The sequence below is a fragment of the Dendronephthya gigantea genome, unplaced genomic scaffold, assembly GCF_004324835.1.
Source record: "Dendronephthya gigantea isolate DGI-Jeju-01 unplaced genomic scaffold, DenGig_1.0 000022F, whole genome shotgun sequence".
NCBI lineage: Eukaryota > Metazoa > Cnidaria > Anthozoa > Malacalcyonacea > Nephtheidae > Dendronephthya > Dendronephthya gigantea.
In genome coordinates this window covers 895,222-920,755 of record NW_021163032.1, presented here as the reverse complement: position 1 = coordinate 920,755, position 25,534 = coordinate 895,222, and the positions used below count along the sequence as shown (strand labels likewise).

General features: G+C 39.5%; 1 protein-coding gene across 1 annotated transcript; it reads left to right on the top strand.

Moving 5' to 3' along the window:
- The first annotated feature begins 1,215 nt into the window (after positions 1-1,215).
- On the top strand, positions 1,216-25,502 carry LOC114522342 (lysosomal-trafficking regulator-like). Its single transcript, XM_028543011.1, has 53 exons — positions 1,216-1,625; positions 1,811-1,893; positions 5,182-5,338; positions 5,533-5,623; positions 5,738-6,766; positions 7,021-7,174; positions 7,520-8,645; positions 8,739-8,981; positions 9,209-9,447; positions 9,574-9,664; positions 9,788-9,854; positions 9,942-10,051; positions 10,155-10,690; positions 11,025-11,166; positions 11,247-11,442; positions 11,521-11,701; positions 12,910-13,258; positions 13,437-13,610; positions 13,703-13,990; positions 14,211-14,415; positions 14,773-15,094; positions 15,389-15,791; positions 15,955-16,124; positions 16,226-16,474; positions 16,618-16,710; positions 16,814-16,899; positions 17,109-17,238; positions 17,349-17,739; positions 17,989-18,063; positions 18,144-18,275; positions 18,394-18,552; positions 18,673-18,749; positions 18,861-19,049; positions 19,295-19,437; positions 19,723-19,822; positions 19,896-19,957; positions 20,247-20,305; positions 20,433-20,519; positions 20,615-20,769; positions 20,842-21,000; positions 21,158-21,224; positions 21,294-21,447; positions 21,727-21,867; positions 21,953-22,056; positions 22,284-22,397; positions 22,470-22,713; positions 23,140-23,459; positions 23,539-23,637; positions 23,720-23,862; positions 24,031-24,128; positions 24,216-24,375; positions 24,567-24,638; positions 24,798-25,502. The coding sequence occupies exons 1-53, from the start codon at positions 1,545-1,547 to the stop codon at positions 24,916-24,918; spliced, it is 10,620 nt and encodes a 3,539-aa protein (XP_028398812.1). The 5' UTR covers positions 1,216-1,544; the 3' UTR covers positions 24,919-25,502.
- Positions 25,503-25,534: the final 32 nt, after the last annotated feature.

The following is a 25,534-nucleotide window of genomic DNA, read 5'->3' as shown; positions in this document are numbered from 1 at the left end:
TCCACTGCCGGCTGTGGGATAAAAAATGCCCCCTTGTTGCCTTACTTCCAGAGCTGGAGTTAGTAGCACCCCAGTGGCGGCCATATGGTTTGGGTTTATCAAACCGATGTGGCACTGTTACTTTACTAATTTTGTTGGAAGCTCGGATGTCATTGAGCTGTGTTTGGAGGTTATCTCCAAACAAATACGTTGTGATTGGCACATGTGAAGCACAGAGGCTACTATAATCTTTATGTAGATTTGGTTTGATAGCGTCGCGTCGACGCATAGAGAGGTCGCACATGGTGTGCCCTAATAATGCCAAAGCGTCGGTATTCATCGTAATAATCTGGGCAATATCAGGCGAATCATCATGACGCATTTGCAATAATTTATCAGTCGTCATTGAAAGTATCGAGCCGACTTTGGCTAGCAATTTTTGTGTGGTGGAAGCACGGAGGTCATTATGCTTAGTTTTATTATCAAGCTTGTCCCATATTTCTGCATTGACGCGAGGGACAACAATCTTTTCACAATTCCCTGGTCGAGGGTATTTATCCATTTTTTCCCTCTGTTTTGCGTCAATAAGCTTCGTGGACCATCTTTTGTTGACAATATCAGCAAGTTGCTGATTTATATTGCCTCCAACCTCCTCTTCTTGTTCCAAATCCTGAGAGATTTCTGTCAGGAGAGCGTCATGCTCGAGTCGAACATGTGTATCACTCATTACACCCTCATTTGCCGAGTCGGCATCGGGTTCATTGTTTCGAAGCAATCCCTCTGCATCACTAATGTTACCGTCCGTTTCTGTTATATTTTGGGAGGCTGAACGTCGTTTTTTCTTTGGTCCACCATTTGTATCAGAGGTTTCGCTCGGTTGTAGTCGCTTGATGGATTTTTCCATGTTGAGCATGGCTGTGGATATGGTCTCCAATGTTTTTCCCAATCCAGATAACACTTTTGGCATCGATTCTTCTTCCGACACCGCTGTTTCTTTCTCTTCTAGTAATGCCATTTCCAATTCGTCGCCAGAAGACATAATATCAGTAAATTTTCGTGAATTTATTTAAATTTCTCCGCTTCGTTTGCATAAAACAACCGCTCGCTCGAAAAACTACGCGGGCAACTGACTGCTCGATCTGCGTGCGCATATCTCACATGACTCCTTAGTGACGTAGTCCAAGGACGAAATAGAATGGAAGATTTATGAGAGGAGGAAGTGACAGATCAGCAGAATTTAAATACAATCAAAATACAACAGAAAGTCGCTGAATCGGGCAATACAAGGAAATTTACATGGATGATTGATGTCGATCTCCGCTTGTAAGAATGATACCGCATTTGTTTACATGAAAAACACGAAAGTCGATACATTATAAAATTATCGTGGTGTTTTATGATGAACTGTAAATTCATGGTATTCGTATAATCTATATAATGCTATGTAATCGTAGTATATTTCACCACTAACCATTTAATACTAGCATGTCTCAACAACATACGTTGTGCTGTCACGCGCTTGTAGTAGAAATTTCGTATTCGGACTAGCCTTTGGTGTGGTTTAAATGGCCTCGTTAGAAAGCGGAATAAATCCACGTGTTTTAAAAGAAATATGGCAGGATTATTTGAAGAATAGCAATGAAAAGGTCAGTCGATACTGGTGCATATCATTCCTAGTTGGCAGTGAGTGCAATCATGCAGATATAAACAAATAGAACACAAGTACTGTTTATACACAACGTATATATACAAATGATGATATATAAATAGGAAATATAAATACTAGTATACTTGATACTAGCTTTTGTAAATATGGTTTTATTATTTATAGGAGAAAGAAGAAAAGCTAAGGCAGTTTCTTGGAGAGTTGAAAGGCTATCAAATCTCTGATGAGACACAGTTTTGTCCTGACAGGTAGGATACTGCTTGTTATTGGTTAAGGTGGTCTTCCACCCTGATTTCAATTATCAATAAATTAGCTTCAACTCAACTACTTATGCATGAACCAAAGAGGTACTGGTATAGTGATGACAACAACATAGTTGTTGAACCATATGTTGCCATGGCAACCAAGAAAATGACCCCCAACTGTGATTTTAGTCTCCATTTTTCAAAAAGTATAGAGAAGCAAAGAGGGGCTAGAAAAACAAATAAATCTTATTTCTGTATTCACTATAGACCAATCTAGGGGATGAACCTAAAAACCCTTCCAAGATTTAAATTATTTCATTAAGAAACAGCAGATATCAATTTTTACAATGCAGTAGAGTGCATCAAATCCAGTTATTTGTGCCCTATTAAAAATATATATGCAATTTTAGGTTCAGGAACAAGAAAACATATCTATCTTACCACATAGAAACTTTCAGGTCATTTCATTAAATAGTTTTTGAGTTATCCTTTTTAAAAGATTTCTGGATGGCGGAAAATGCTATTTTGAGAAAACGAGCAATAAAGATGACTGAGAATATATATTGAATACAAATCAAGAAATATACAAGTATTAAAACATTACCAAGTCAATATAACTAATTTAAGTCAAAATGCACCAGATGCATAGGTTTCTCCTTCTTTTGCCACTAATTTGTCCCCTTTCTTCTTTTTTTCTCCCCGTAGCACCTTCCGCCGTTTCTTATTCTTGTCTTGACATTTGTAATTTCCTTTCCGTACACGCAGTTTGTCAGAATTCAAGCACTCCTCTGAACAAAAATTGCCAGATGCAAGGCCCATATCCTTCAGCAGCTCAATTGCAGCAGATGCACCAGTGTTGAAATGGGCAGCAGCATCATAAACACCCAACGAAAACACATCCGATCCAACGAACACTTCTTTTGGGACACGATTCCAAATCATGGCATTGAATGACTCATTTTGATTTTGAGTTTTTCCATCAAGGCATCTTTGCAGCAGACTGGACTCACTTAGTCTGTCAAATATTGGTTTAACATGGCCAATGACTTGCTTAGGGAGGCCAGCACCATGCTTGTACTCCTTTGTGGCATTAGCCTTATCCCGCTTAAAGCCACACCAGCTATCTTTACCATCTGGGCAATGGATATGGTAATCATCTTTACCAGATGAAGCACAATGACACAGAGCAGCATATATTGCTTTCTTCATGGATTCTATGTCTTTACAATTAGTTCGAATGGCTATCCCATAATAATTTTGTAATTTGTCAATCATGGCATCCGTTAAACGACCTTTTCCTCCCAAACCTTTGTTCTCTTTCTTCAACTTTCGCAGTGCTGTTCCAACCCTTTTTTGTACATGTCCCACACATTCCTTTTTAGTGACTGTTACATTGTCTTCCTCATACACATCCTTCACAGCAGCATAACTCTTGCTATCTCCATCACCGTAAAATTCTGAATAACGAAGCTTGTTGCTCTCCACCGACCGATAAAAATTCTCAAAGCACCTTCTGGTTCCATTGCAGGTGCAGATCCTTCATAGTTTGCCTTGCACTTTGGCTCATGTTCAGCTTTCAAAGATGCAGTTTCAGATGTCTGTGGCTTCGTGTTGAGCTTCTTACAGGTATGGCACACTTTGCTTAGTGGTTCCACATCTAGAATTTTCCCCGTATCCATGGAGATTGTGGCGACGCAACCATTAAGTGATGAAAATCCTCTCCTCTGCCAAGTCCCATCACACGACACTGCACAATCCACAACTTCATTTGACGCTGTTTGTTTCAGGTCATGGATTTCTTTAGAAGCATCTACTACTGTTTTTGCATACACAGTCTTAGCACTCTGGAGAAGAGCTTTGTTGTGCAAAGCATATGGAGTAGGTCTTGGTGGTGGTGGCATGTTCATAAGTCCACAAAATCGCTTAGCTCCAGCACGTCCACAACCAATAGATCTCATGGCATATACCATCCTTCTGTTCACTTCATAGAAGTTATTAGTAAGTTTCGAGGTGTAGAATTCATTTGTCCACTCACAGGAAGAACACCTCAAATACAGATATGAAGCACATCCCATCCGCTTGTGTGGATCCTCGAGAAATTGAAGGCTAAATTGTAGACAATTTGAACACGGCAAGAGCTCAAGTGTGCCTTTTAAAATTTCCAGATCGACTAAACGAAAGCCAGAAACACTCCCCTCTTTCGTTTCTGTGTGTGCGGTCGAAATCGTTGCGGAAATTTTTTGAGCAGAAGCAGACGTATTCGATTTGGTCGTCTCACTTTGATCGGGAATCTTCGGCTTTTTTGCTGCAGTTGTAAACTGGTTACCAGAAAATTTACGCTTTTTACTGTATCCAGAAGATTTCTTTCTCCCCATCGTCACAAAAATGAGAATAACGTCGATAAAGAAGAACTTTTTGTTTGGATTTTTAGTCGTTGTGTTTGTGAAGCTCAAAGCTTTGATTGTCTGCCGGAAGATAACTCGTGGTTTTCATGGCCTATACTTCATGTCAGCAGCATATAATCGCACACCAAATAGCTAACTAACTGGGGGAGGGGTAAGCAAGTAAATAAATGCAAATATATCGCTTCAAAGCAAACCAATCAGGATTTTTTTAGGACAACAATGCGTTGCTAAGGCCGTTGTCAAGGGGAAAAATCTTACATTCTCTCACTAAATCGCCAAAATATTACATTTCTACTTAGATTTAGTGGGTGAACAATACATCAAATGAGAGCTTATAAATCAGGGAATTTAAAAATGTAGCTTTCAAAAATTTCCTAATTTCTAATTTTTATTTCAAATTCTGGGTGGAAGACCACCTTAAGAAAACAGTACTTCATCTGATAAGTTATACAGAATAAGTTACCTAGCATTTACAGTGAAGCTATGTTTTTATACTTTAATACATCAGTGTTGTCAGCAATCCACAGTCAATAGAACATTTCATGCACCAATGACCACCAAGCACATGAAAATGTTGCTCATGAATTTTGTGGGAACAGTACAGTATGTCTCTCAATGCTATATTGAAATGTGTAGCAAAAGAGAAGCATTGTACGTGAATTGACAACTTTAAATGCGAAGCACTGACAATTTTGTGGTTTATTCCTAGTTTATCCAGTTTTCAAATATTTGTACAGATGTTTATAATTATGTATGTCTGCAGACAAAGAAGTGTGCATTTTTTGTTTTGTCATATTATGAAAGTTGGATATTAGTTACATTGCCTGATCAGTGCACAAGTATGGTCTGCAATGCATTTTATTAACAAGGTGTCTTCTTTATATAGTGAACTGTCGAGTATAAGTAATCTGCTTGGCCGGGAATTGTTAAAAGTTGTCAGTCATCAATGTGAAATACTTGAAGATGACGCAGCATTTGTTCATTTCCTGCAAAAAGGCACAGGGCTATATTTGCTGCAAGCCCTAAATATTTTAGCTGAGCAAGTAAGCTGATTTTGTGTGCATGTTATATTATGGTATGTGGTATAGTAATTGGTATCATATTGTATGGTATCATATTGTATGGTATTATATTGTATGGTATCATATTGTATGGTATCATATTGTATGGTATATATGGTATGATGTGGTAATTAATTTAGTGTTATTGACTTATTTGTTTTTTCTTAAAAAAATAGATTGGCAACTGCAATACAGAAGTATCCAATGTTCTAGTCTCTGTTCTTCCCTGTCTATTGTCTTCTCTGTTTGAATTGAAAGATGATGATGGTATGCACTTGCTTATGTTTCAGCATGTTCCAAACTCATACATTTTTGTGTATTCTAATTGCACCATAGCAGGCTCCAAACCAAATTAGAATATTTCACTTTTGCTTTTCATAGCTCTGGCATTACTCCAGAAATTTACCACACTCTACAAAAACCTATTAAGCGGTAAAAAGGTTCTCCCTGACTTGTATGAAACAATCCACTCCAAGCAACCTGCAGAGGACGATCTTGACCTCTTGTCCCTGATTGCACTCCTGCTGGATATCATATGTAAATTGAGCGCCAAAGGGCGCTCACTGACTGTCGCGGAATCAACGGTCAACGTTTCCGTCAAACTCTTAGCATTCCTGCATCTTTTAATGAAAGAAAATAATTCATCGGAGAAGTCTGATGATGATCTTCCCGAATGCACTTGGTCACCGGGTGTGAAGCTTGTTTGCGCGTGTATGTCAATGTGCTCACTGCAGTCTTTTTTTGCTGCTAAAAACACCTCTGACTTGTTCGCCCATCGAATAGACCGGAGCGAACAAATTGAAAAGCTTATACAGATCTTGGAAGACTCGAAAAACAGTCTTTGGTGTAGTTCTGATTTTAAAGAACAACATCCTTGCTCGACAAAAGTGTTTTTGGTTTACCAGTTGTTTACAACGTATTCTCTGCTCGGATTTCTTCTTGTTTTACTTGACAACGGCGTACGTGGGGAAACAGCTTCGTGTTCTGGGATAGATTCGACAAGAAAGGTTCACTATAAAGATTATTTGAAGACGTTTATGAAGAACAACGCTAGTGGATTCATCGTTTTTGTCATTGCTTCTTTAAACAAAATCGTATCGATTGGAAATTTTGATTCCAAATTTGAAGAACTACTTAAAATGCAAGCTACGGTTGTGTTAAAAACGACTGGCCAGCTTGTCTCATCTCTAAAAAGAGCCATGATGGGTGCGGGTAAATCTGATAGCGAAAAGATGACGTTTTGGTTCGATGAGCCGGCAGCGCCCAAGACGCAGTCTCAACAACCCAGGATATTTTCTCACGTCACATCGACTAGCAGCTTTCATAGAACAACCGAATCAAGCAGCGACGAAGACTGGGAACAACAGCAAGGCTTCGGCAATCCTCAATGTCATTATTATTCTGGCAGAGGCAAGTTTAGAAAATTGGTCTCATAGAAACTTAATTGTTTGCGAGCGCTTCTACCTGCAGTGAACTGTGAACTCGCTATTCCTAATAAATTCTTGAACAAGAAATATGAAATTGGTTGTGTAAGGAATGTTTAATCCTAACGAGTTCATTTTGCGTTTTCACTAAGATAATAGAGCTGTATCTGCTGCATACGCATCGCATGATTTTTTTATGGTTGTTAGCCGTAATCTCTTAATTCTGGTCTTGTTTCGTAGATTGTGCCACTTCTCGTCTATGTTCCGCAATTTTGACCGCGTACAAGGAAAGTGCGGTGGAGGATATCGATGTCGTATGTCTGACTTCTCTGGCTCGCTGTGGAATCTGTCCATGTATGGATGTTTCAAGTACAATTGTAACGTTGCTCTCCAGGTAAGTCAGGTTTTACATTGCCAATAGAAATGAACCACAATGCTCGGCCAGATTACATTTACATCTTGCATGTATTTTATCAGTTGATTGATTGGTCGGGTGGCCGCAGGTAGTTGGCCATTTGATTGGACAGTTGACCTGACGATTCGTCAGTTAATTGCCATTTTATTGGTGAATTAGTTGGTCGTTCGATTAATCAGTTGCTTGGCTATTTGATTTGTCATTTGATTGGTTAAGTGGTACGTCAATGATGTGATTGTGCGATTACTTGGTTATTTAATTGGTTGCTTTCTTCGTATATAACACATGTAATTATTTTTTGTTAACTGGTAATGCTTTTTCAAGGCTTGTAAAAAGATCACCAAACGTTCAAAGCCTTGCACTGCGTCTCTTTGGTAAAACCCTTCTCCAACAAAACAGCCAAAAGATGAACAACAACAATAGGAAACAGCTCGATAGCTCAAGAGAATCGACAAGTGCTGATGAAGTTTTTTTGGCAAAGACGACTTATCCACCCATAGATCATTGGCCGTGTTTTGAGCATCTTTCACACATCGTTATAACAAACAAAGATGAATTAACTGTGAGAATTCTGAAATACTTGAAAGCTCTTTCAAAGTTGGCCGCTCCTAACCTTAAAGAGGCGTTATTCGTCAAAGTATTTGTACCGTTTGTACTGACGTATAAAGATGTGAAGAAGACGAATATTTTGGGTAAAATTTGTCGTAAAATGACCGTGAACGTGGCTAATCCGTACGATTCGGGCTATGGAACTCCATCAGAAGGAGGGGAAAAAACTGAAAAATCAGAATCCAAAGTAGTTCAGGAGTCCGGTTTCGATGACGAGGCATTGAAAGTCTGCCTGACCGCAATATATCTGCTTTTGGATAAAGAAGTTTTGCAAGCTCGTTTTATGAAATTAGGAGGAGTGAAATGTATTGTTAATTTTCTTGGCGACGAACCATCTCATCTTATATGTCTTGGAATTTTACGGCTTCTTGCAACGCCGTGGGGAGACTCGCTGGATGAGACAAAGGAAACAGAAGGCCCTGCTCAGATTGCAGATTCCAAACAAGCTGGGAAAGCAGAAGTCGTTGAAATCTTGTTGCATTCGATGCTGTTGCTAGACGCAAGACAAGAGAATCCTCAGGTTGACTCGACCGTCAGTGAGTTTGCACAGAAGATTCGCATTAGTTTGCGCCTGCCAAAGGTGAGCCAGTTGTTGTGTCAACTGTGGAGAACCGGTTTTCGTGTTTTAAGGAAGAACGCGTTGTTCAGAGAGAGTTTTCTCAAGTCCGGAGGACACGCGTATGTCGTGACAGTTTTGCAAGTGATCAAGGAATGTCTCTACAAAGCAAAGTCCAGGTCTGATGTGCATCTTAAGGATCAGGTTGTGTCTTGTGTCATGCTGATGGAGTGTGCAATGGCCGTCGGCCTGGAGTTTGGTGAAGAACAGGTCGATGGAGTTCAGGTTGGATGAAGTTTATTTATAATTTTGCATTGGTTATTTCCAGTGGATCTTTCTTTCGGTCTTTCTCTGACATGGTTTCTATGTTTTTTGCAGCTGTCACTTCAAATCGATGAAACAGTACGAATTATTCAACGTCTTATCCAGAAAGACAAGTTTCTCAATGAAATTGCGGGGAAAACGTTTTGCCAAACTCTTTTGAACCTTGCCATTGGTGCGGTTAGCGAGGATGACTCTCTGAAAGCTGACTTACGCGATTCTGAGAAGCTTTTGTTCGACTTTGGCAATACAGATGACAGTGATAGTGAAAGTGAAGTTTCTCAAAGTGGAAATACAAAGGTAACGCGTTGTGCTGGTGGAGGCTGTACGAATGCTGCCAGGATAGCATTGTCCACTGAATAGTGATTTTTTCTCAACTATTAGAAATGATAGTGCAAGTTGAACTATTAAAATGAATTGGTAACATCTTGTTGGCAACATCATCAATGATTATGTGACTTGCACTACCTAGTTTTTCCTTCCTTACAATCCTCTGCAAATGGTACTTAGCTAACTTCAATTTTTAGGTCGTCGGTCATCGTATGTTGGGAGCGAAAGATGTCGAGCCTGGATACGAAGGAGATGCCGAGCTGGAGACTGGGCAGAGTGATATTTCAGGCAGAGGAAGCGGAATGTATATGACAAGACCTAAGAAACCACGGGATAGACCGAAACGACAAACCCACACTGCAGATCGTTATATTCTATACCCCAGTATGTTTGAGCAATTGATATACTTCATTGAACATGATGGCAAAATTACAGTGTAAGTTTAACTTTTTTGTTTCAAGCTTTTAGTTCAAAGTATATCCGAGCCAGTGCTGATAGCGTGTATTTGACGATAAGGAACTGCCTGGTATTTGTAACTGCTCAAAATATTCCCCTCTTTCAGGAAGGACAGACCACTTGTTTTGCAAGGCCTTGAAGGAATGATCAGCTTGGCCTCATATTCGAGCAGAAATCGTCACATTTTGTGTAAAAAGGTACACACATCGCTTTAAAATGGTACTCAACCTAAAGGCTCTACCAGCTGACAGTCCAGAATTAGGGTTTTCCTTTCATTCTCTTTCCATAAAGCAAAAATCTTTTCATATTTTTCCTTTTAGGGTCTTCTTAGTCTTATTTTCAGAAGGTTCAATTCGTGTTTGACATCAACAGACGCTAGCATTAGAGGTATTTAAGATGAACACTTTTTTAGTAAGGCTGTCTTAGATAGTTCGAGGTATCTTAAACGTCTCTTTTGTATTCTTTTTATCTTAGCTGTTCAAAAATCTATTCTTGATCTCATTGTGGTGTTGGCTGGCTATGAGTTCCACTGTGAAGAACTAAAGATGTTCCTGCAATTTCTGCAAAATGAAACACCAGCATGGGTAAGGATCGGGTAACAGTTCACCTCACCTCATAATTCACCTCATCCATACGCAAGAAACGTGTTTCTATTTTAATTCTGCAACAACAATTTTGCCACTTCAGGGTCTTTTACTTCGAGCTTTAAACAACATCACGAAACTGTCCGTCGCTTCCCGAGGACCCTTATACACGCACAGGTTTCCCGCCAACGCTTCCGTAACCGAAGCTTCTCCGGTACTCGCCGATAACGGTCAGGGCTCACAACATGGTAACGTTAAGTTCAACTCGCCAAAATTTAATAAAACGAAGCTGAAACGCCGTGGTGATGGGAAAACATCCTTACAAAATACTTATCCTGAAACATTTCCGTTGCCTTGGGATTCAAGTGCCTTCGAATTAAAAGTAAGCCAAGGCTTATCTTGGCCTGTTGGTAGTTTTAGTCTGGCATTTTGGCTGTACGTTGACAGCGGTAGGCAACACGTAGAACGTGAGTATCATACGAGGCTCACACGCGATAAGCATCACTGGAAAAGTAGGAGTTATGTGAAGGGCATGGCGAATGATGACGCAGATAATGTTGCTCACGTGATGACGTTTGGCACCAGGACAGCGTGGTTCGAAGTTTGGGTAAATTTTAGCAAAGGGACATTAATTTGCAGGTATGATTGCTGGACGCCATAAACAAGACTAATTGTTAACAGTCCTAATCCTGAACACACTCGGCGGTAGTTCTAAACCGTTCTTTCAATCGATTTCAATAATAATTTTGAATGAATTGAGTTGGCTAAAAGATTTTGCAGTTCTCGATCAAAGATAGGAAGTTTCATTATCAGGCCTGAAAGAGGAAAGAGCTCTATTGGTTCTTGTCCGTTTTAAGATGCATGTGCTTTAATGCTTAAGAGTCTAGTTTGCCAGTTAAGATCTTTTCTGAGGTCTGCTTAGAGGCCTGCTTTAATTTTTGTTTAGGACCTGAATTTCTTTCTTTTCACACAGATGGTTCTACGATGATTCTGTGACTGAGGCTAGTATTGCGCGGGAAATTGCTCCGCTAAAATTTCCTGTAAAACTTCACAACTGGACTCATATTGTTGTCTCGGTTCAAGCTGGACCTGAAAGTGACGTCACTGGCGGAAAGGTGAGTGAGTGACTGATTATTAGTCAGTGTTTTACATTACGTCATGACTCATGCAATTCTTGTTTTCTGTACTTTCTTAGGTCACGCTACTCGTAGATGGCTCATGTGAAACGGTCAAGTCGTATCGCTATCCCGGCATTCCTGTCAAGAAGAACGATACTGTCTCTGTACTTGTTGGTCAGCGGTCGTTAGATAAGTGTGACGAAACAACAGCGTTGAGGGAAAATATTCATTTACAGGCGTATTTCAAGTTGGGAAATGTTGCCACATTTATTGGTAAGATCTTTTGAACACAGAAGGGGAGAGCTTCTCGTTATCCATATCAAACTTTCCTATCAACCGTGTATTTTATAGGTGAGTTGAACAGAGATGAAGGACCTCTCACAGCTCTTATGTCCATGTTAAACGCATCTTCTAAGAATCAAGATAAGCGCCGTACACTCGAGTTAGATGAAGCTGCGTTTCTCAAGCTGCTTGGAGCAAATTGTCAGGCTTTGGATTTTCATTTTACCGAAAATACATCTCAGGAATACAGGTAATTGTATGAATGATTGAATTTCGAGAAACTCCTGTGTCCAGTTTCATATTGCGGTCTGTGACGCGCGCATTCCAATGTTATGGATCAGATTTACACATTTCTTTATATTATTTCTATGTATTTACATCAAAATATATTACATTTTTCAACTAGAAATACATGCATGCAGCAACCCTCGCTATTTCAAACCAAGCAGGTGAATTGCTGAGCTAGCCAAACCTAAACTTATATAATGGAATGACTTCAATGAGTCGACAGCTGATATTTATATTATTTATATAGTTATATACGTGAAGTAAATACTACCCCTTTCTCTCCTGAATTATCACCAAAAAGCAGGCAATTTATAGACTCTACCAACTTAAGTAAAGGTTCACAAACGTGACATGTTGTTCTTCGGATGTATATAAGTAGCAAATATTTGCATTTTGCAGTCAACTTTAAACGCCTAAAAGTGACATTTGTTTTACATCAAAATTCAAAATTACACTTTTAAAAACCCTTATGAAGTTAAAGCAATGTTGTAATAGCTCTTCGTAATCGGTTATTTCATTTCAAAACGACATACCAAACTCATATACAAATAAGTTACATCTTTATTACAGTAAATGCGGAAGAAACAAAATAGACACCTACCTAAAACACTTTGTAGCTCATAGATTATATATCGCTCCTCATTCATCTCTCGTCTGTTTCTGTATCGGTCTTGTTTATCCATATTTTTGCTAAATAAGTTATTTACTTATGTTATATATTTCAAGATATATTTTAAACGTTGTTTCGACCAAGAATTCAAGAAACGGATTTTTATAAAATATGACAACAAGTTCCCGTCCTTTCCCGCCATTTCAAATCACCTGACCTGAAAATATTTGCTCAGCCAATCAGAACGTTGCTAGTGACGTTGCTGAGTACCAGTCTTTACTCGGCGGAGCGGGACCGCAATATAAAACTGAACAAATGTAGGGGCAGGATAGTGAATTTTCAGCTGTTGTAAAAACGCTTGAACTTCTGAAGGGCCATAAAACTACAGATTTGGAGCTAACAATCAATAAAGAGATTTCCTAATTTAGGAATACGAAGGTTTAATCAAAGTTATACCAAACAACGGTCAATTTTAGAGCCACTAAAAAAATGCTACAGTACAACCGGCCCTTATGCTATCTAGGTTCTCTAATATTCCATTGTTTGAACGATCTATGTAGTAATCACATTGATCTGAAGAGTCTGGAAAGATTAGCGGAGTGCAATGTCCAGTCCTTTTTCGCTGGTCCTCACGGCGAACCAGTGCTCGTGGATGAGCAACGGTGGAACGATATCAAGAACTCTTTGAAAAAGCAACTACTCTTGGTCTACTCTCCAGTTCACCCGGAAAAATTCCTGGAATACAAACTTGAAGGAACTAATTGGACCGGAAATACGGCATATAGTGATTGCGTCATGACTGGTGACGTCATTCGTAATGTACCAACGCCGGTTATTCACAGAAAACGTCTGGCCGAAGCTATCCACGGCATTGGAGGGATCGTAGTGTTTCTGTTTCTCTTTGCAAAGGTATCAGGCATCCGTCTCGAGATAAAACTTTCCAATCGGATATAAAGTTGGTGATGTGTATTTCCCTGCACTAATTTAAAAAGACCTATCACCACTTGGCAACTATTTCGTGGTTAAATAGCAGTTTACTCCTAATTTCAGCATTTTCTTTTTTGACTTTTTTTCTTGCGATCTCCAGACGGTCGAAAAGACGGACGATCAGAGAGCACAGGCAGACGCTCTCTCTGTCATCTTCACGTTGGCAAAGGAGAATGTTACTTACGCAAAAGAATTGGACGGACTACTTGCCAATAAAATGATTCTCAAAGTTTTACTATCGCCAAATTGTATACCGGGTTATCATTTTGCAAAGGTACGTGTCTACACGACTTTCTCTCTGGGAAGCATGGTTGAAAGAACATTTTCGGAGCAAGGTTTATTTTTCATTCGATGTCTTTCGTTCAGGTGTTATTTTATGCGGCCTGTGAAGGCGAGGTGTTTCGCGAGACTGGCTTGGACGATAAACCATACCTGGTGAACTTCAACACGGATGCGGTAGTTAGTAATTTTGAGATCTTGCGAGATTTTCTGCTCAACTGGCGGATTTGGTTTAACTCTGGTTCATCTTCGTCGTGGGAGATGATCTTACACGCTTTGGAAGCACTCACGAGCAGCAACCATCGCTGGTCGCAGTTCAATATTCGTCAATTTGAACGAGCCGATGCTCTGGGTGCTCTTCTACTTGGCTGCCAGGTAAGGCAAAGGGTCAATCACCATTGATGCCGTCGAGTATAGATATTTGGATGTCCTTCTGTAAAAATTTTTAATTGGAAGAATGGCGCTATCCAGAAGTGAAGTTTTACCACTCCCCCCTTTTCCCAAGAGTCGCTAGTTGGTACTACACGGAGAAAACGGGGGGCGGGAGATTGAATAAGAGTTCCAAATTTCCAGCATTTCCTCTTGTTCCCTGCAGGAAATTCAGGGTGAAGATCTGTCATTCTCATGGACGATCACCAGCCTTCATTTGAAAATCATCCAAAATCTACTTGGATGCTCGGCAAATCCTCAAGTTCTCAAGCGTATCTGTGAGTTCCTGGTCGCAGTTCACCCAACGTACGAGACACTGGTTATTCAAGCACCCGGGAACCTTTACTTTGCTCCAATTGCAAAGCTTGAAGGTAAGGTTAGAACATTGGAAATTAATTATTTTAGCACTAGTGTATGTTTTAATTTAGATCAGAAGAAAGAGCGAAGTTCAAAACCGTAGCTAGAAAGAGCATCTTAGAATACGTTTTAGTTAAATTAACTGTTGTTAGCTATGACAATATAGCCTAGCAAATTTTAGATATTTTGTAACATTTTCAGACTCTGTAGAGAAAAAGTTTTCAATTCAAAGATGGTGTGGAACCGCACCATTGCGATGCCAATCTATAAGTGATATAATCTATAGGTGATATAACCTGTATGACCGAACGCTATGACGAACCAATTATAAATGTTCACTAACCAAATTAGTTTAACTCTTATTTGTTTAGATCCTGACGAGATGTTCCAAAACGGTGAAAACGAGGATCAGCAAGAAATTGAAGATGGAAGATCAAAAGCTCACACCTTGCTCTCTGAACAAGCCACTGAAACTTCAAGTATATTCAGTTCCAGCGATAAACGCACCAACGTGTTGGAAACAGACGACACGAAGGATATGATCATCACCGTCGGGCATTTACCGACCACCTCAGAGGAGAATACCCGCTTGGATTTTCCCTTGCAATCAGCGCCAGAAATGAATGCTCCTGAAAACACCTCATCCCCTACGATAGATAAAACTGACAACAGTGAGGATCAGCCTACGTCTAGGTGAGTATTAAATACTCTTCATTTTCGTAGCTCAGAAGGCTAAAATCCGTGCATTTTATAACTATTAGTTTCTCTAATCATCCATAATTCGGCAATGAAAATGATTTGAATCAACTTTGCACAATATCAGTTTTTAAAATATGGTTAGAAAAAGCTCCCTTTTGACAAAGCATCGTCCACAGCAAGTTGATGCATAGCAACATGGCAATATCAGCTTTTTTTGGTAGAAACTTTTCAAATTTGCACTAGAAGACCTTTGCTAATGAACACCCTGCATTTTGCGTTTGTTTCTAGACCTGACGGCCAGAGTGAGCCAATCGCAATTAACCCACGAGAAGCTCGTAAGAACGTCGCCGGTGACTCGTACGACGTCGTATCATCCTCGGAATATTCTGCTTCTAAATCGCGTTCGTCGCAGGCAGCGAATTCCGGAGAAGACTACGTTGTCGTGGAGAACAGACCGGGCTTCGCCTCGACTATGACGACGTACAGGCATTTCAAGAAACAGCGGTCGGAGTTGCAAGAGCACGCAAAACTGGACGATCTCAGAACTGGACTGCTGGAATTAATCAATAGCGCGCTTCTGAATCTTGCAGATATTGCTGTTGATAGTGTCGTTGGAGAGATATTGAAGTTTGAAAATTTCTTGTGTTTTGTCAACTATCCTTTGGCCAGAGTTCGTACACTGTCTGTTGAGGTTAGAGATGAATTGAAATATAATCTACTATGTATTGTATTTTCCTGATAGTTGATAAGACTTATAGATTATTGCGAAAGATGTCTTATCATATATTTTCTCATACAGCAGGCTTTTTTTACATTTACTTTGTCTCGTTTTGAACTCTCTTCTTCTTCTGCAGATTCTCAGAAAAATCTTGGAGCGAGGTTCACCTCAAATCCTGGCGTCCTTTCATCAAATGTCAGGATTTCATTTACTTGCCGTACAGATCCACCTTCATCCCATAACTCAAGAACTGGCAGAAGCTTGTTTTCAATTATTTTTCCAGCAGCCAGTTTCCATAAACCAACCGTACGTATTTATGCCTTTTTTCTTCTGTTATCATTCGCATGCTGGTCTGCTGAGATTCTGTTCAATTGAAATCAAATAATCCCAAAAATATTTTATTCCAGAAGTTTCCTTGACAGTATTAAACGCGGCGGTGATCTGGCGAGAAGAGTGAATATCCTTTCTGGAATACCGCTGTTGGGTATGTTGGAAGGCGCCGTCGCATGCCCCAGAGTCTTTCAATTTCTGACCCAGTCCCTTGTGAAAATGCTCGACGTCGTGGAGGACTTTCTGCTTAAAGCCGCCGACCATGGATTACTGAAGACCTTCGTCAACGCTGTGAGGGCATTGTGTGTTTGGAATATGAACAATAGGTAAGGGTGGAGTGGTTGGTTTGTAAAATAACTCTCATATTACTCCAATTCCAAGTCTTGTAGTCCACCCCCTGTATTTGACTTTGGAAAGGCAGCACAAACCCTGGATCTTCATTAAACTAACGTTCCGTCTCTTGTTGTAGTGCCAGTGACAAAACAACTTTTCAGGCAAACTCTGGTGTCGTCTTGGATAATTTACAATATCTTGTCATGGCAATTGTGTATCGTGCGTTAAGGTATAGCAAATATGCGAACCGCCTTGTGGAAATGTGATTGAATTTTGGTATATTCTTATTTCTAATAACTTTTCTAAATCAACGTTGTTGTTGTGTGATTCAGGATGTGTGGTGATCGCTATTTTCAAATATTTGACGACCTACTGTTGGCATTAGATACTCTTCAGTACTGTGGAGCAGACAATAAAGGTGAGTGAAACACAATCAGCTCAGTCGCCGGAGCTAAATTCGTGCAGTATGAAACAGACAGTTAGCATTATAGACTGAATGCCCTTCTGCCGTTGAAGCCAAATAAATCGATAAAATAAACCCTATCAGATTTCACTCAGTTTCTTTAAAGAAAGTTGGTTATATCATATCTTATTAATCACTTAATTATTTGGTGTTATTTACTGTAGGTTTTAGATTGCTTTTAGTCCAATGTTCACGATTTTTACAACATTGTGCGCTGAAGTTTTCCTTGGAGTATCTCGAGTATAACCAAAAGGCAACGAAAATTAACCGACGCAGTCTTAAAAAAGCTTTGAGGTATTGTAATTTCCTGTTTATATTTCCAAATGCGTCCGGGTAACTTAAGTTTATCAAAATTTCAATTCTCAACCTGCAACATCATGCCCTGTTCTTCATGCCTATTTTAGACTTACATTCAAAGCAACGAGTGGAAATGAAGATGTTTGCTTTCTTGGAGATATCGGTCGTGAGCCTTGCTGGGGAACACTGGATCCCTCAGCATTTCCTGTGTTGTGGCAGACCTCAAAATACATCCAGCTTCCTGTCGACGCAACTCCATCCGAAATAGCGAGCCGATTTCATGATGTTCTCATGAAAACAGTTAGTTTGATCTGTTACTCAGATCCCTGGCCTATTGTTGAAGCTCCCTGGGACTTTACGCTCAATTATTCTTGTTTCGCGTTACCATCACCGTTTGAGAAGTACAAGCAAGCTGATTCGTGTTTTCTCGTTAATTCCAATGAGATATTTACACAATGGATCTTCTGTTTGTTGTTGGAATTTCACGATTTCTCACTGGTAGGTTTTTGCCATACCGTAACATATTTAATCATACTTGAGATATAACATACCTTACCTATTACCATATTATACCATACCATACCATGTACCATACCATACCATATCATACCACACAACACCACACCTTACCATACCATACCACACCATACCCTGTCGTACTAAACCTTACCATTAAATATTTTTAATTCATAGAATGTTGGTGCTCAGGATTGTAAAACCTTACCATTAAATATTTTTAATTCATAGAATGTTGGTGCTCAGGATTGTAAAAATAAATGGCAAGAGCTTCTCTTGTACTCAAAAGATAGGATCAGACTCCAGGTGCGATAACTGCAATGCTTCCAGTAAAGCTTCCCAAGCTGACCACGAGTTTCCCTAATCCGTTTTTCCTTTCCTCTTAGCTCTGTCGTCTTTTTATCTATCTTATGGCTCCAAGCCAGGAAACCAAGTTCAAATTCTTTGCTCTGCAGTTGACGAAAATGAACCGGTGTGATTCTTTATTTCGCAACATGTTAAGTGGAATTACAACCAAGGTTTGTACTGAGACCTCATTAAGTCATAACATCAACTACTTCTATATACCTTACCACATTATAAAAGAAGTGACAAAACCAATCCATTACCGCATAAAATACCGTCTTTTTATTCCAGCAAAAAGACAGAACTATGGCGTATATCCATGCTTTCTTGCGGGAACCAGACGATGAGTTTAGCTCAGAGGAAAAAGAACTGCGAACGGTTGTGGAGGAGTTTTTAAAAAACGTGGAAGAGCAAAAACGCGATAACTCTGAGAGTGAAGCTTTTCTACAGGTGATATTTTGTATTACGTGTTTTCTAGACAGGTATTAACACTCACAATATTTTGAGCAGTTGGCTAAAGTACTTTGTTTTCAACTTACTAACGATTCATTTGTCTTCATCTCTCCACAGAAAGAGGAAGAATGGAAAAAACAAGACCACAGCAACAAAATACAATGGGAAAACAAGAAAGAAATTGAACGAAAACGGTAGTTATCATCTTTGGTTTGTTGCTGATCTACCTGAGAAAGATTTGCACGTATTAAAGTTTCGTGAGGTGTAAAAAATTCTACCCGCCTCTCACGTCCATTTATCTTTAGGGGTGACCAAGAGTTCAACCAACTTTGTGCACGCATAATGTCGGATGCAATGGTGGTTACAAAAGTATCTGTTGATGTTCAAGACAAACAGCGGCAAAATTTACTAAAACATGTCAAGACCGCGTTATCCAACGACGTTCAGAGTCATAAACTGTGGCAGATGCTTATCGTTCAAGTCACACACGAGAGGTAATGGTATTTGTTAGAGCTTCAAGAGGTATTCTAGAGCCAGTTGTTGAAAGACTACTTGACTTTTAACTGTAATTAAGGACAGAATTGGCCAATCAGAGTCGTGTATTTTTGAGTTAACTAGGATTTAACTATGCAAAATTTAGTTAAAGAGTTTTCTACAACCGGGCTCAGGGCGTATGATGTGTACTCTCAAACAGAGCTCCTTCAAATCGTATTTTTTAATGTTAAGTGTTTCATTTTAGAGCTATTTGGCATGACAAGGAATTCTTCCCGAAGTCCTGGCAACTTGATAGAACCGAAGGTCCCTGTAGGGTGAGGTGTCGTTTGCAACGCTGTCACTTGGGTATTGATGAGAAATTTATCATGCCGGAACATCGGAAATCCCGTAAGATGTATTTTCTTTTCACTATATCATGCTCCACAGTGGCTTGGAATTAGTTCTTCCTAGCGAGAGTCGCAAATCAGATGTGTAGTGTGCCTTGTCTTCTAAATGCTTTATATCTCGAAGATTCGTCGGGAGAGGGAGAGGGTGGGGTTAGGGTGCACGAGAGGAGCTGGTAAGAGGGAGAAAAGGTGGGGGAAAAGCAAGGAAAAATGAAGAAGTTTAATAGCACTTCTATCTACGTATAATACAACCTTGAATCTCTTTTATGTTTTTATTTTTGTATAGAAACAAAAGTAGTTCCCTTATCCTATCTTTTTGATGAGCCGGTTAGCGAGTCTGCGTCCAAAAATGTCTATCATATTTTCAACACCACTGACACGATATGGTAAGCAAAATAATTTTTATTTTGATCTCTGTTGAATCATCTGCATGCTCAGCTTCTCCAATTGTTTTTAAAGCTTCCTGTATCGCTGTAAAAGTATCATGCCTTCAAGAAAGGTTCCGGGAGAAATCCTGATTGGTAGGTAGAATATTGATTTCTAAGGCGATAATTCATTTGATACTTTAAGTTTGGGTCGGACAAATGCTTGTGGTGAGATGTATCTAATGGCGTTTAATTGAATGTGCAGTTTATTTGAATTGAAGTAAGGAGTCATCTAAAACAATACAGAAATGGTCACGACTATATACAGTAGTAGACACAGATTTTTCTTCACGGTAGATCACTGTCTGACCATATAAATTAACTTATTATTTGTATGATCACTGTCTGATCATATAAATTAACTTATCAATTGTATGAATTGTAGGAGAAAAACGAGTGTATTTCGTTGGAGAGGAAAGCGATGCTGACGTCAATACGGCACAGGTAACCTTGATGATTGACTGTCCAAAAGATATATGTTGGAAATTGTTTATGGTTAGGACCGTATAACGCGGTTGTCTAGTCTCTCGTGGGCAGGGCTGGACCAATTAGTCTGTTTGTATTTTTCTAGTTTTTCCTTGATGATGAAGATATCACATCAATCTCATGGCTTTTCCAAGAGATTCGCGAAATTCTTAGAAGGCGTTACGCTTTGAAGGTATTACAACAACTTTATGCTACTTTTACCCGGTGGTAAATGATAAATTTAGGTGATAAATTTGTTGATCAATCAATCTTTTACCCTTCATACAGGACAACGCTTTGGAAATCTTCCTTACCAATGGCCGAACATTCCTGCTCGCTTTTGAAACCACTAGAGACCGCGAGACTGTGTATAAAGAACTACTCGCGAAAGATCTTCCAAATTTAGTCACAACCACCGAAAATGTAGCTGATCTTACTCAGAGGTAAAAACGTCGGCAGGTCAGTAAGTTGATATTCGTTTTGAAGAAGTATAAGAATTGTCGTTTAATTTTTAGATGGCAAACTGGAGAACTAACAAACTTTGCGTATTTGACTGAACTCAACAAACAAGCTTGTCGATCTTTCAATGATCTTATGCAGTATCCAGTGTTTCCACTTGTTCTGGCTGATTATAAATGTGATGTGTTGGATTTGACTGACGTCGCAGTTTACAGGTGGGATTTCAATGTAAATTCTTGATAACTAATCTGTTCTGAACCTTTCTTCAACATAGGGTAAACTGTCTTTCTCATCCAGGATAGTTTTTTCTAAACCATTTTCCTAGAAGCCGAGTAAGAGTAATCTTCTATAAACCATCCATATTGTCTTTAGAGATCTATCGAAGCCAATTGCAGTTCAAAATCCCTCCAGAGTTCCAAAATATCAAGAAACATACAAGGTAGGATCCAATAGATATGTTCAGCAAAAGTTAATTTTCTAGAATTCTCATAAAGCTGTATTTTTGCAGAGCTTACAAGAACAATATGACATCACAAAGAAACTTGATCCAATGAACTGTATCCCTCCATATCACTACGGATCCCATTACTCGAACAGTGGTACTGTGCTACACTTTCTGGTCAGGCTGGTGCCTTTCACAAAGATGTTTCTGGCCTATCAGGGTAAGTCGCTCAAAGTGATACATGTGATGAAGCCATGATAGCATTGGATTGATGCTTTCAAATTTCTAAAATGCAATTCTCACACATTCCTGTGTGCTGCAGAGCAGGTGTTCACATTTATGCATATCTCATCTTAGTAATTTGGATTCAAATATAAATACAGTTTCTCCTTTTATCATTTATTTGACTAGTGCCACATTTGCGCACTAACATCGTACTGTAGTTTACTTTGTATGCTTTTCAAAATCCTATTTCTTCATGAAATCGATGTTTTTCTAGACAAACAGTTTGATGTTCCCGATCGAACTTTTCATGCCATTGAGACAACTTGGAACCTCTCGTCGTTTGCCTCGGCTCCAGACGTGAAAGAGCTGATTCCTGAGTTCTTTTTTCTGCCAGAATTTCTTCTCAATTTAGAAGGTAAGATTGCCGGGTGGTGACTGCTCAGCATCACAAGTTTGGTCGAGGTTTCAAGTCACAAAATCTTACATTTCTATCTTGCCAGGCTTTGATTTTGGTCTTAGACAAAATGGCGAACGTGTGATGGATGTCCGTCTTCCTTCATGGTCTTGCAAGGATCCACGTTTGTTCACCCTAATTCACAGACAGGTGAGTTATATGAGTTTTATATCTTGCTGCCAAAGGTGACCGGGTTCGACTCCTGTGATATTTATGTGCAGTTTAAATTCTTTATTGGACTTTTACATAAGGGAACGTTGCATAAAGAATATCCCTATGAGAAACCTAGGCAGCACCTTAGAAATGAGACTGTCACAGAGCTATCTAGTTTAGGCAGAAAGTGCCTTAAATTTTAAAATGCCTTAAATTTTCAACAGGCATTGGAATCGGATGTGGTGTCCTACAGGATCAATAAATGGATTGATTTGGTATTTGGTTTCAAACAAGAAGGCCAAGCTGCGATTGAAGCTGTCAACGTTTTTCATCCATCAGTAAGTTCAAGTTGCGATTTTCCACATGCTTTCCTGTAAACCCATTGATTATCGTATTCTTTGCACTTTTAGACGTATGTCGGTGGTATTGATGAGAACAGACTTCATGATCCAGTACAAAGAAAAGCGGTTCAAACTATGATCGAGACGTATGGACAAACTCCAGCGCGATTGTTCACTGAGCAACATCCAGATAAGAAACGATCCGGTTTAGATCAGTATACAACGTGGAGTGGGACATTTGTTGGAGAGGGCGAGGGCCAGGGGTACTCCCAGAAACCCTTTGTCGAACGAACCACCCGAGGACAGATGCAAGGTAAGGTTTTTACCTGATGAAAATTTTTTTCCAAATTATTTAAGTGTACAAGACTTCCAGTTGTACTTAAATAAGTCGGGATTATTTTTGCCCGAGAAAAAGGAACAGTTACTACTTTACGACTGGAAAGAGATGCTTCAAACCACGGTTTTCAAACTGATTGATTTATTCAGGTTCATCAATCATTGAGATCAACACGAAGTATTTCCAAAAGGAAAGTGCTCCTGAACATCTAACCCACAACTATACTTCGCCAACTCTGTGTTAAGATGATAGATCCCAACTCTGTGTTAAGATGATAGATCCCAACTCTGTGTTAAGATGATAAATCCCAACTCTGTGTTAAGATGATAGATCTTGCTCTATGATTTCAAGGTAGACATTATCAGTAATCAGTATTAAATCTTCACTCCTGTCATCTTCTAGATATTCCAAGTCCAGTGACCACAGTTTATGGAATAAAGTGGGGTCAATACATTGGATCACCAGCCTATGATAAACCTGTCGTCTGCTGGTTGGATTCGTTTCCAACCCCTGTTTCCCGCTTAGTATCGTCTCCTCACAGCAATCTCTTCGTTTTGCCGCCTAACTCTACCCACGTGATTGTCACGAGGACACGTAACCGCACAATGCATATTCTATGGTCAGCGGTATTGAGCTGGAATCACGTGGATGATATTATCCGCATCTGGGACATCAAGAAAGGAACGATGAGCAGCTTCAAGGAAAATATGAATTTCCACAAGGTAGAAGAGACGTGGACTTTTTCATCTGAAATTAATCGCACACATCTTCCCAAAAGTATAACTTTCCTTTATCTTTAAGATTACAAGCTGCGCCGTCTCTGGTCAATGTAAATCTTTATGGCTTGGCAGTTCAACTGGGTGTCTCCATGTTTGGCCAACACGATACGATAGGAACAATGTGAGTTATTGGAAATTCAAATCTGTCCTTTCTATGAAATTCACAGCAGGTTGATATGGCAATTCCTATCGCTTTTTTACAGGAATGCGGATTGGAAATCCTCGGTAGAAAAATACGCCTTCAGGGTCACGAAGCAAGCATCACTTGCATTGAAATATCGGAAGCATTCAGCATCGTCGTTACTGGGAGTGAGGATGGCACGGCCATTATTTGGGATTTGAATAGGTGCGTTCCTTTCCCCCTCTTCTTGATGCCAAGTAAGGCAAGTCTCCTAATTTTAGTCCAGCGACGATATCATTCTTAAGCCTTTCCTAACTGACGAGAGCTTGCATCTGGTAGACATGTTACTTAGTGCTCACAAAACTGATGTTTTTTCTTTGAAAATTTTCCTAGACTGTGCTATATACGTTCGCTCGAAGATCATTCGTCTTCTGTGAGTGTCGTCGCTGTAAGTCCAACTTCAGGGGATATCGTAACTGTGTCTCATACCGGTGAGTAACACTACATAAAGAGTTGAAAATCAGCTTCCCACTATAACTGTTAATACGGTCTGACGCCAAGTAATATTTGTTGTCTAGGCAACAACAACGCAAGTGAACTGAGGTTATGGTCAGTAAACGGAAGGCTGATAAACAAAATTGTTTGTCAAGAGACGATCAAGTGCGTTGCTTTCTCTCGGGTTCCCGAAGGCGTGTCAGTAAATGCCGTAGCCGCTGGTCTGGTGAATGGTGTGGTCAGGTTGGTGTTGCATACAATATATAAATATAAGCTTTTCCATATTTTCATCTGTTTCAAAAGATTTGAGTAATAACACAAAATACCTTTTACGAAGAGGTTTTATGATAAGGTAGCGTACCTGATATACAGTCTCCCAAAATATGACTTTCGAAAGGAAGACGTTTTGCATTTTCTAATTGTCTTTACTAAAGGTTATGGAATACCTGGACTTTGGAACATATGACTGATATAAAAGATGAAACATGTCAATTGCCAATAGTTAGGTAAGTAATATCAAACATTTGCTGCTTTTAGGAGTGATATACCAAGCCTTATGTGTAAATAGTTAAGTTTCCTTCTGCAGTACCAACAAGTTAGCCAGAGGTATTTCCGAGGGTAGAAATTTTGCGAAACTAATGATATTTACTTTTTCTAAATTTTAGTTTGGCATATTCGCACACTAGTCTGCATTTATTCACTGTGAATTCCCGTGGTATAGTGCGAGCCTGGGGGAGAAGCGAGCGAGCATACAAACCTCGGATATTGTCGGGGTTAATATACTAATAATGTATTCAAGAGACATACGTTCGTGTTGTAATCGTGAATTCTGCATGCCGCCTTGCCTTCGGGCTTCGGGGAGAAGGAGTATTTATTTAGACTAGGAGATTTGGGATAATGTATAGTCAATGTGAGTCAACGTCTTCACTTTAACAACCTGGGATTGGTTCGGTCTTACTCCAGACGGAAAAGTTTTGGCGCGCAAGATTACTGCTTTTTCGTTAATTAAATATCTCAAGGCATTTGAGACATCCGAGTTCACAACCTCAACTTGCAATCATTCGTTTTAAACTTGAGAAAAAAAAACGCGTGAAAATAATTGAGACACGCAGTTTGTCTTTATCTTCGAATATATTTCAAGGGGTGAAGTTTTTCATTTCATTTGCACAAACTTTTCACTCTGGATTTCCCTATGAGTTATCTTGACACAGATGATGTCCAAAGTCCAAAGATGGCATATTGTCGTTTTCATCCATTATATCTTGACTTGTAGCTTTGTACTGAGACAAGAGGAAATTGGACGACTGAACTTGTACGTTGCTTGGTATTCAATAAATATTGTCACATGCATTTCGTAAGATGCATTCTCTCTGGTTTTTCCTCTTACATGCTTCTGGTCTGC